General features: G+C 38.4%; 1 protein-coding gene across 2 annotated transcripts in view; it reads left to right on the top strand.

Moving 5' to 3' along the window:
* The first annotated feature begins 467 nt into the window (after window positions 1–467).
* MOB2 (MOB kinase activator 2) overlaps window positions 468–11,944 on the top strand; it is an 84,496-nt gene continuing 73,019 nt past the window's right edge. The window contains exon 1 of one of the 2 annotated variants that reach the window (XM_009328463.1): window positions 468–917. In XM_009328463.1, the coding sequence (XP_009326738.1) occupies window positions 832–917 (86 nt within the window). In that variant the 5' untranslated portion in view covers window positions 468–831. The remainder of the gene's footprint in view (window positions 918–11,944) is intronic. The other variant, XM_009328465.1, reaches the window with a different exon arrangement.

The following is an 11,944-nucleotide window of genomic DNA, read 5'->3' as shown; positions in this document are numbered from 1 at the left end:
CTTTGGCATGCCATTTTTTTAAGGTCTTCATAATTGTTAATACAGAAATGGGCTTTTAGCCTCCCGTCCATACATGGTGTTTTTGTTATCAGTGATTTTGGTCCCGTTCCATGAACTATAAACATTAAGATACACTTCTATGTTTTGAAATAAAGACTGTTTGAGATTTTTTTTTTATATATAAAGACTTGATAGTTTAATCTTAAAGACCACAGTGTGGAAACGTGAGGTAAATTGGTTCAGGTTATATACTGGGGTATATTTAATCTCTTCTGTTGGTTTTAAAATCTATTAATAAATTTGATGTTGTTTTGTTCTACTGTATCTGGGCTCTTTTTTGGGTAACAGCCACCAACAGTGAAAAGTATAGAGGATTTCAGAGGCTGCGAACAATTTTTTTTTTCAGTAAAAGGCTGCCTTTTTTTTTAATTAAAAGCGGCAATCAGGATCTACCTTTAACAACCTAGGATGTGTTAAATTATTTTCTTTAAAAGAGAAAGTCTGTCCTTCCCACAGAAGCATTGTGTGAAGTGAGTGTCATTGAGTGTCATTCACAGTTGGAGCTAGTATATCTTAGAGAACAGGAAGAATAAAATATTGTGTTATTTAAAACAAGCACTTATTCTAATGTGTAGAGTTTAACATGCACTCTAAGAAATAGATTCAAAGGGTATCATGCAGCAGCGGATCAGGCCCTCTTCTCCTTGCCGGTTGAGTAATCGCTCTTTATTTTTTTCTGATACGATCATTGCTGAAAAGTGAAACCGAGACTGGACTCTGGATTACTGCGTGTGACATGACCGTTACTGCCTTTTCGGGGAAGGGGACCTGATGGCCAGCCCTGCAATGTGTGTGGGCAGCGGGCTCCCTCTGCAGCTGGTTGATGCCAGCACTCCTGTGGAGGTCAGCGCACTGTGGTGAGGTTGGGGTGTTTTGGATCATCTTGAGGGAATGGAGTCAGCCTCTGGCTCTGGAAACTTGCTGCAGTGCATGCAATGTCCTCACAGCGACTTTGAAAATCTTCTGGTGGCTGCTGCCAGCTGGGGATTCGGGGCTGAGATACGGGCTCTCCCAGCTCCTGGGCATCAGAAAACTGACATGCTTCTGAAGTGATGTACTTTCCTCTATTTTGAGTGGCATGCTTACATCTTTTCTACAGGTTCAGAGACACTGCATTCAACAGTTCAAACTTTGTGCTCCTTAATGTTCCAAGCCAACGTATTGTTCAGCCAAACTATATTTATGTTGCTAAAAGCACGCCACTTTCAGATTTTGTACAGTATTTCAATCCTTAAGTTATTCAGAGTTTCAGGTTGTCTAAATACCAAAGTGGAGCGACTGATTGAAAATAGAAACATTGCAAGGTTTCTATCAGAGAAAGTAATGTGATTACTGTTAGTAATAAATTACTAATTATGGCATATTTATTAATTCAAAGTATTGAATCAATATGGATATATGTTCTTTAAGTATCTTGGGTTTACTACACAAGAACATCTCACGACACTGTCGTATGACTGGTGTACTGCAGATCTCAGGAAAACTTTAAAATAATTTTTCTGGGGTTATTTTTTAACGCCTCACTTTCTTTTTTTATTTGTTTATCTGCTCTTACGTTGCTAAAAACGTGAGCTGTGTCTGCAGTGCTTTAGTGCAGCAACTCTTTGATTTCTGGAGTCTATATGTGCTGGCATGGTATTATAGTATGTAAACTTAGAAACCTATCTGATGCCTTTGTAGTCCTCATGGGGAAGAAGCAGGAAAAATACATGATAAATCAGAACCCTGAATATTGTAAAGGCTTACAGAGAAGAAGGAAAAACAAGGTACATAAATGAAGCAGAAGAATAGAATGGTAGAAAAGTTGCCACAATTTTCACGTGCAGGCTCTTCTTTCAGTAGGGGGCAGTACTGGCTCAAGTTTCTTTTAAAGTCCACTAGATGCATAGTCATAGGCAGCATACGGTTGTGCTACGCTGTTCTCAATACAAGCTTTTAAGAATGGTTGAATGCAGACATTAAGTTGAGTTTGTAATAGATAGCTGTGGAGGATTGTGAATAGCTTTCAGAATACCCATGTAAAATTATGGTCAATCTAGTATTACATGATGAAGTTCTGTTAGTCATTTATCTATTCTTAATGGCAGGGTTGCTATGTTCTTTGGTTGTCTGCCCCTTGGCCAGATAAATCTGTCTGTGATTCCCTGTTTTCCAGCTAACGAATAGAATAAGTCTAGCACATGGGAGCCAGCAAACATGGTGAAAGCAAGATCTGCTCTGGACTGCTGTGGGTGCTATCTGCTGGTTCAATGCAGGATGACTATTATATTGCCACAAAATAAAACCAGTTTTTCATTTTATTGGTAATCCCCCACTGCTTGTTTTTCTACCGGGGTGGAATGCATTTAAGAGGCTATCTTACTGTATGACTGATGACAAAGTGTAAATGTCAAACATGTTATTAATTGTAAGCTCCGTTTGAAGTCCTTTTCCCTCTGGAGCCTCTCTGTGTATTATAGGCATCTTCCACAAGGTGGAGCTTTAAGGCTCTGCAGCTGGGAATTCTGTCCTCTTGACTAATAAGCAGAAAGATTAATGGAGTTAATGAAATATCTTAAAACAGGTATAAAACGATCATTTCAATGCTTGTCAAGAAAGTGGGGAAAAAACAACACGCTCAACAGATATTTTGGACTCTTTAATATGTCTGAATCACTGGAATTAATGTAAAAGAGGAAAAGAAGGATTGGAAAAAATAGTTCTCATTATTTATTTATTCTTTTGGAATTACTCTTTCTTTGCTTCCAAACTGACTTGAAAGGTAGGCAGAAATAGATAGAGAAAAGCATTATCAAAATGCTTGCTAAATCTTCATTTATTGGGAGGAGTTGTTTTTTTTTTAAACAGTTTCACCCTAAAAGAAGAGGAGGAAACTTCAGATAACAGCTATTCTGATAGATAAAAGAAAGGCAGAAAGCATTTTCCTTTCTTTTGTGCAGCTGTCTTTTCAAGAATGAGCTATGTATACCCTTTCTCTAGAAGAGAACCTTTTTCTGTTTTTCACTCTGCCTGCCAGGAGTTGCATCTTGCTGAATTCTGGAAAAGTGCTACCAGTATTTCAGGCCGTTTCAGTAATCAGTTAGCTTGGGCTTCCCATGTTTCTTTGAGTATCCAAACTGTGTTTTACTCTATTGCCATCTTGTTGGAAATCCCCTGCTGTTAATTTTGTTGGAATGGAATTCATCATCTGCTCACTGTGCTGCTGCTGGTAAGACAATTTTATACATTAACTAGCACAGACGTGTGTGGACATGAGCTGGTACTGTGCGGACAAAAACTGGGAAAGAGCTTAGCTGAAGAGGGGGAAGAAGGACTGGATGGGGGTTAGCAGCAGGGAGGGAGAAACCTTAAGTCTTGAGTGTCTTTCCTGTCCAGCTTTTCTGCCTCAAGCTAGCCTTTTCTGATGATAACAAATGTTAGTAACGTATGTTTGACACATCTCTTTGTATGAAACAAAACTTGAGGATAGAAGCAGTTTACTGAGGACTCTTTAGAAGTACTCCTTCCCTCTCACCTTTCTTCAGTAAACTCCTATGTTACTCTCAATACGTTTAGACCAAGAGACTTTATTAGTACTTTCTTTCTGCAGGGTCTATGTTGTCACTTTGTGCTTGACTTGAGGAATTGCAGTTGAAGGTTGTGAAACATTTTCTCGAAGTAAATAATCTGTGTTATTTCTTTCATGCTTTGCAGGTGGTGTGCTTGTAAACAAGAGATAAGAAATTGGTTATGATTTTTCATTTTGTGGTTCAGGAGTCTCCCTAGGTTAACAAGTAGGCCCTTAAGAACTTGGAACAGAAACTGCATATCAGAAATCCACTTTCTCCCTTTCTGATGTTGCTACCCCCCCATCAGATGGTCCTTGCCAGTTTTAGGCACGGAAAATAGCATCTGGCAAATGCAATAAAAAGCAGGTGTTCTTTATGCCTAATTACAATGAATTAAGATTCTCTCCGCACAGACTGACTACTACTGATTTTCTAGGCTTCATGTAGGCCAGTGGCCTGAACCAGCCTGTAATGCTTCTGCATCTTACTGGATCTGCTGCAGATCCAGGTTAAGAACTCTTCTTTAAACTTCAGCTTCCCTCAGATGCTATCACAGTCTTGACATGTTAAGAACTGTCTAAATTTATTTTTCTTTTGGTTCCACCTCTTATTTTTTTCAGGTATTCTTGTTGTGCAATATGTTTAAGTATCAGATTGTTACTAACTGAGTAGATATATCTGTTGGTATGGAAGATGTGGTAGCCATTTGGACAGTTTTATGAAGAGCCCTTCCCTGTAATATAATGTTAGGTTAGATTTCTGAACCACAACCTCCAAATAGATATTTGACTTGCAAAAAAAAAAGTAATATGAGCAGGGTGTTGGAGTGAGCTTGAAATCATGTTTGTTTTTTTTCCCAGATCTTATGGGACATGTGGTTGTGTATGGGCAAGAATTCTTGCCCTTCCCTCCCACTGCTTCTGCCAACGTGGATGTCCAGTTTCCAAGGACTCTCAAAGTACTCTGCCTCTTCTGTTTCTTAGCACTAGCAGAAAATACCTTTCTTTTCTGAAAGCAATAGCAGTATCAATTACTTAAAAATATTGTAGATGCAAGCTTTTGCGTAATCCTTAAGTTTTGTAACAGTGAGTGGTTCTATAGACAGTCATTTGTGTTTGGAACTGAGTGCTATAGAGTTGGATAAAGAATTATTCATTTCCCAGCTTTACAGAAACAGTGATTTTGACAGGGAGTTTCAGGGTGAGTGGAGATGATAAAGCTAAGGGTAAATATTTATTTTTTTTATATTACACAGGCCAATGTCCTATTGACAAAAACACCCTTCACAGACAGTTCAGAGGCATTCCTCTGTTGGTAACAGAATATGGTTGTCTCAGAGCAAAGATTTTTCTTAGCACTTATTAGCCAAAAGATCATAGTTGCTTTATTTAAACAAACTTTGGTATGAAGATATCAAAATACAAACCTAAACCAGATGCTTCCAGGGACTACACATGGAAAGGGGCTAAGTGTAGCCTAACCACCCTTGGAAAATGGAATAGGCAGTTGGGTGGCTATTTAGCTGGATTCCCTTATGGTCCCTGTTCTCTGCAAGTGCTATTTTCAGAATAGAATGTGAAAGAAATGCAGCGTAGCCATTTATTTAGCTTCAAATCAGCGTGAAAAATCCCTGTGCAGCTTACAAAGAGAGAAGGGTGATACAATGAGTTTTTAGGATGATAGTGGAAAATGTCATGACTGGGAAGATAGATGCTGTTTGTAATAAAGCTGCCCATGGCTTCAGCATCTGCTTTTTTCAAGTTTACTAATCTGTCGGATTACTGTCCCATCTTCTGTATGATTATCTTGCATTATTTTTCATGTTGCTGGTAGACCTAGATGCTCATAAAACTGAGAGACTTGCAATATAAACTTTACCCTTTTGTTCCTGCTCTTAGTGTGCTCTTGTCCTGGGCTGTGATACAGTTGCTATTAGAGTTGTTCGTGCTGAATTCCAAGATAACTCTTTGCTGTGGTGCAAGGTGAATGGTCATTGCACATTAAGTGCTAGACTGATCTTAGCTTTAAAAAAAGAATTGAAAACAGGTATGTGGAATTAATGCAGCAACCTTTTGTATTTTCCACTACTGTGCCAAAATAGTCAGTGCAAAATTATTTGTCTATTCACTCACTCCTAAGCCTATTACAGTTTAGCTGTAACCAAGCATGTGCACTTCCCATCCTACTTTAAAAGCAACATGTAGAATTTAACAGATAAAGCAGTCATCATCTCCATTAATCATAATACGTGTTCATTTGCATTTGTTCTTTTGCTCTGTTAGCGTGTCCTGTTAGATGATTGAGCGTCTTTTCAGGTATTACTGCAGTCATTGTCTTTTCCCCTCTACTTTCCCTCAGTCACTTTGCTTCCTTGGCATTCTTGCGTACTTAAATTTTTTATTGTGTACTTAAATTCTCTTTTTTTTTCTAAGTTATCTTCAAAGCATGACTAATTGTATGAGTTTTAAAAGGATTACCGTATCTCTTTTTTTCATTCCACACTCTCATACTCTTAGAAGGTTTTTCAGGCACCTGCTGGCTAGGGAGCCAACCAGGGAAAGGTCAGCATGAAAGCTCAGCACCAAGGGTATTATCAGATGGCATGGCTTCAGAACAGAGGCCAAACATCTCACACCATACTTGCTGGATTTCGGTCTGCTTTCTGTGAACTACCCTCACAAGTCTCTAGCTTTTGTCTAAATGTCTGGTTAGTAAACTGTTGACTTTAAGTAAAGAGAGTCCATCTTTCAAGTGGTAAGGGGATGGGTGTCTCGGATCATAATGGGGTGGTTTACTGTGTCTCCTTATGTTGCACTGACTCTATAGCTGATGGACTTAATTTTCTATGATTTGAGTACCTGGCTCACTCCACCTATGTTTTATTAGCTAGCTCATATTAGCTAAGGTTTATAGGTGGTCTATAACTGATTTCAGTTTTAAATAAAATAAACTTCTGGATCAGATTTTCAGTTCATGGAATTAGGTGATATTCTAGTAGTAGCCAGCCATTGGTTGTGGATGTATAAATTGAATTTAAGTAATTTCTGATGAAACTACACCTTTTTTAATCTGTTGAGAAACTAAAGAAGGGAGGAGATAAAACAGGAGCTTAAAACCAGTTCATCAGCTACAGCTATTACACAGTAAATTACTGCAAATAACACAGTGGACATTTCATAAGAGCAGATAAATCTCAATTAGACAATCCCAAATGTTTCTGGGAAGAGCTATGGATATCATCATGCAGTTAGTATATTACCCTAATGAGTAAATAGATCACACCCCTTAAATGAAAGGAGATATCTAAAAAGGGTTTGAACTATTTGAAATTAGTTATGAATCTTCTATGCATGTCTGAAAAAGATTGGTTTCTAACAATGTACAAATGTTAACGAAAATAAATATATAGTATACACAATAAAAACCTGGCCAGGGTATTGAATATAGCTTATTTATAGCATTTGGTTTTCAAACTATCCCATAAAGGAGTGGTGAATTTTTTTCAAGATATTTCTTGTATGATTTTTGGTCAAAATGAGACTGAAGATAACTTCTCACAAGCAGTGTTATGACAAATATAAATGATAAAAGGAACAGAAGGAGATAGCTGACTAACTTTTAAAATCAATGGTAAACGTAAAGAACAAGAATTTGACTGAAAAAACACCATCGCAAGTGTGATAGTGGCACTGCAGTGCACAATATTGCCTTTAGATTTTGATGCTTTTCCCACTAAGGAAGATGCTTTTTTTTTTTTATTACCCTTCAAAGGACAAGGCCATGTTTTGCTTAATTTTCCCAACACTTCACTGTTCTGATAATTTCCTTTGAGATGCTGGATTTTTAAAGTTCTACCTGAAACTGGGAAGTTTTCTGTGCTGCTGCAGCTTCTCTGTAACTTCTCCTTTCCTACACCAGTTGGGCTTTACTGAAGTTCTGCAATTTTTTTTCTCTTGCAGTTCATTTCCTAAATTAATCTTTCTAGCCAAGAGCTACATTAGAGTCTTCCTGATAGCTCTAGTCTTTAAATGGGGAACTGGCCTTGCTTACTGCATTTGATTTCAGAATAGTTTATGCCTAAATATATTCTACTCTGAAGCATCCAGCTTTATTTCAGATTTAAACCCTCTTGAGTCTTGGAAGTATTGTTTCATTTATATATATATATTTATATATATATACACACACACACACTAAGTAATGTCATAGCCTTTGATATGAATAGAGTTAAAGGAATCCTGAATAAATCTTACTAAAGCTTATGAAACCATTGTTCAGTGAAGCTTTGGTTGGAAACAATTTTTTTTTTCAATTTTTCTACGTATTTTGGCAAAACTTTGACTTTCTCAAACAAGAGACATAGTCATTCTCTGAAGCTTGTACGTGAATGTATAGTGTTGGTGGTAACAGTGTGTTGGGCTTTAAGAAGGACTAGTTATCTGGGAGAGTCATAGTTTGTAAATGGTTCACTGTAAGGTGATGGTCCTAAACTACTCTGTTTATGTCACGTTTCAGAAATCTCTTTGCAGAAACCTCTTGACCCCCCCCCCCCCTCCCCCCGGGGGGGTCAACAGGACTGAAACCTATTGCCTACCTTTTTCTTCTGCATCTGCTTGTCAAAATAGCATCTGCTTTGTACATAGTAAGAACTGAGGCTCTGGTTGTTCGTTACAGCGTTAAGACCCCTTTCCTTTGCCCTTTTATGGGCTTTCTGCAGCTTTGTAGGGAGTAGATTGTATAAAGCATGCCCCTGGAAAGCAGAGGCTGTTAAAAGGTTTAAGACAAATTTGTCTGAAGACAAAGAGGGCATTGAGGAGTACTGTGGAGAGGGATTGAAGGGCTTTTGCAGTGCAACAGAGCCTGTCTGTGCAAGACTCAGCCTGCCTCTAAGTTCCAGCAGGCTGCTGAGAAGCAGGCCAAGAAAAGACTCTCCAAGACCCTGTTCCTATCATCTGAAGTCTGCCATCTGGACAGAGGATGGCTAGAGGGTTTCTGGAACATATAGAAAGGAATCTTGAGGGCTGAAAATAAATGCCAGTGGAGACAGGAAGTGTCTGAGACGTAGGAGGGTTGGAGGAGGGGAGCTGCTCAGCACCACTGCTCTGTTGGTCACAGTACAGCTAAGGATGAGAGGCAGATAAGGAGAGCCTCTGTGCTGCACTCAGAGGTACACAGCCTTTTCTCCGAGGCCTAATCCCCCCTCCATTTACTGCTTTATACGTGTGAGGGCATTTAAGTTGTTTGTTACAGGAGTTCATCTGAGTGATTTGGATCTTCCCCTTGTAGGAAGGGGTACTTAAATTTGTAGCTGTTGGCCTACTAGGGATTTTGAAATAGAAGAGTTTATAGACAGATAGAATGGTGCCAACTGGTCTTAAATTTTATCTTGATGCTGCCCTGTTTGAGTTGTTACGAAGCTGTGTGTTACTTCAGAATGGTGTTTGGTGGGGTCTGTTGCAGTTGGGTCAGATGATGTTATGAGTGGACTATGCTGCCCTCAATGATTTTTCTCATGTAGTAAAGCCAATGAGCTGGGATGTTTTATTCCTTTAGTGTGCTTTAATTTAATAAGTGTTATAATACTGGAGAACAATGTTCTTCCTGTCTGGGTTATGAGGGTGGCACGGTCTTTCTATTCTTCTCAGAATGGAAATGTCAGCTAATCACACCACCTATCTTTTCTTCCCATAAGAGCCTCTTATACCTCCAGAGAAACCTTACAGTGAAAATTCTTTGCATCACCTGTTGTGTATTTTTGAGGACAACTAGCCAGATAATGGTGAATGTTTTTGCTTTGTGTGCTGTCCTGTAAGTATTAAGTTGAAATGAGGTAAGTTTTCATTTCTCAAGATATTTCAAAGAATGTGGTCATAAAGCAGCTCCTTCCTATTAGTGAGCTTTTCAATGTACACAATAAACGACTCTTCACAAGATTTCAGGGCCGTTATCATCTAAAGAATGCTCTTAGAAGGCCAGGACATTGATTCTAGAGAAAGTTAGACTCTATGCATAACTGAGCTATGCTCAGTTAATGCTTCTGGAAAATGAAAAATGGGAGCATCCTCAAATGTTTACTGTATATCCCATGTGAAGGTGGTGGTACATTTCTTATTGCTGACCTTGGAAGTGGAGTGCGCATTAAGTGGCAGCACTCACTGGCCTACTAGAACTGAGCGGTAGCAGAAGGTCTTTTCTGGATAAGAGAGGAGATTTCCAGAGCAATTGTTTTATCAGGTACATGCACTGGCAGCCTTCTTGGTAAGATCGCCGCAGATAGTTTATGGTTTGAATAAAACTTAATGGGGTAATGAGGGCATGATACCTAAGAGTAGAAGGCGCAAGATTGGAATGAGGATCATGTCAATAAAGTAACAGTAATTTTCAGGTTCCTCACTGTACTTGTTTGGTAAATTAGCCTGTTAGCTTAATGTTTTAATACAGTTCCCTGGTAGGATTATGTAGCTGAAAGACTGTATGTCTAACCGACAGAAATCTTAGTCTAGACATTCTAATTTACATGTTGATCAATAACTCCAAATTTGAAAAGTATATGAATATTATAAACTTCTTGTAATGGAAAAGGTAGATCCTTCCACAGCAACACCTTCACTGCTGGAAGGTTTGTCATCTTGTTGTTTCCCTCTAAATGACTTGATATATCATCACTTACAGTGTATCAGTAAGGACTGTAATTATTTCAGAGGTTTTGCACACAGCTACCATTTGAATCTGTAATTAGGGGAAGTGCAGGTTATTTGTGCTCAGGTTAAATTGTTCTCCAGCTGCAGTATGTATTTCAAACTCCATAGCGCAGAGTTATAGCTGCATATTGTTGCAAAGTGAAATACCAATGTACAGTTTTAAATGCATCTTGCTCTTGAGGAAGATGCATCTTCCTCTATGAGGAAGAAATAAACAGTGGGTAACATGATCTCTCTGCCAGCTCATTACCTTACATATGGCTGATTTTGTTAAAAAACAAATAAACAACAAAAACCCCCAACCCTTAAATGTTTTAGGATTGAATAGCGGTAAGCTGGATTCTTTGATAAGTTTAAGACGAGTGTGACATGTTCTTTTCTTTTGCAAGCTTTTTCCCGAATTTCATTAGTCCTTTCATAGAGCAGTAGCTTGCCAGAAAAGGAATTTCAGTAGTTTGTCAGTGTTCAAATTAGTCATCACTGATTCTTCGCTGAAAGAAAGCAGTGGTTTTTCCTATTGTGCATACCTTTTGTTTTTGTTGTAAATGCCAGGATTTTAGGTTGCTGTCGCTTCTGCAGCAATAACTTCAGAAATTTTGTAACCTTCTTGGCTTGTGGTATATGTAATTGGAGCACAATGCAATATGACATCATGGAGAGGGCAAATCTTTCTTTAGACATGAGGAAAGAGCACAGAAGTGATTTGGTATAATTTTGAGCCTGGCTTGAAAAAAATCCTGTCTTCTCAAGAAGCTTGTTGAGTTCATAGCAGTGTTTTTCACCTTTCTGTCATGAGAAAATATATGGAAATGACCTTTTAAACTGCATCTTTTTGCACTGTCTACAGAGAAGGACAAAACATAGCTTAAAGATTGACACTTAAGTGTTTCTAATACGCTTAGTTGAAAGTTACTACAGTTGCTTTCCCTCTTTGAGCACTTGCTGTTGCGCTTTCGTAGAGTTTGTGAAATTTGTCATAGAATTTTTGAGGAGCAAAATGATGGGATTTTGTTAAAATACCTGCAGGTGAAAGGGGGAATTTTATGTAAAAAGATTCATGTAAAAACATGCATATGCTTTCCTGATAGCACTTTATTGCTTTATGCCTGACCCATAGCATGAACTATCTCTTTGTTGTCATGGATTCTCTGCAATAGCAGTGTTGCTGGTCAGTGATACACATAAGGAAAGCAATTGTTTTTTGTGTGATTGCGCCAAAATATGTGCACTGGGAGTGGAAGAGAAGGAAAAGAGGGCTTTGAAAATAAGCTTGATTCTAGGTGTGTGTGTGGAACACTTTGTAGTATGTGGACTTGAAATTATCTTGGTCAATAATTTAATAAAAAATGGTGACCTGTATTAACAAGTCCAAGTGTTGCAGTGACATTCCCTAAATCTGGTCATGAGTATAAAACATCAGTCAGTCTTTAGGAGATGGGGGAAACTGTGGAAGAGGCAGAGACATTAAAGGGGTGAGGCAAGGACTCTGGCCCTGGATTTACAGTGTTTTGTAGATGCTTGTATAATTGTTTATTTGGCAGTTGCAATTTCAGAGGTAGAGATAAGGCATCTGACTTGATTATCCAAATTCTTTGGTATATATTGTTACTTAAGCGCAGTATATGAGGAAGATTA

This window comes from Pygoscelis adeliae, unplaced genomic scaffold (assembly GCF_000699105.1).
Source record: "Pygoscelis adeliae isolate BGI_AS28 unplaced genomic scaffold, ASM69910v1 Scaffold166, whole genome shotgun sequence".
In the NCBI taxonomy this organism is placed as follows: Eukaryota; Metazoa; Chordata; class Aves; order Sphenisciformes; family Spheniscidae; genus Pygoscelis; species Pygoscelis adeliae.
Note: the sequence above shows the minus strand (reverse complement) of the source record. Positions and strands in the feature narration are given on the sequence as shown.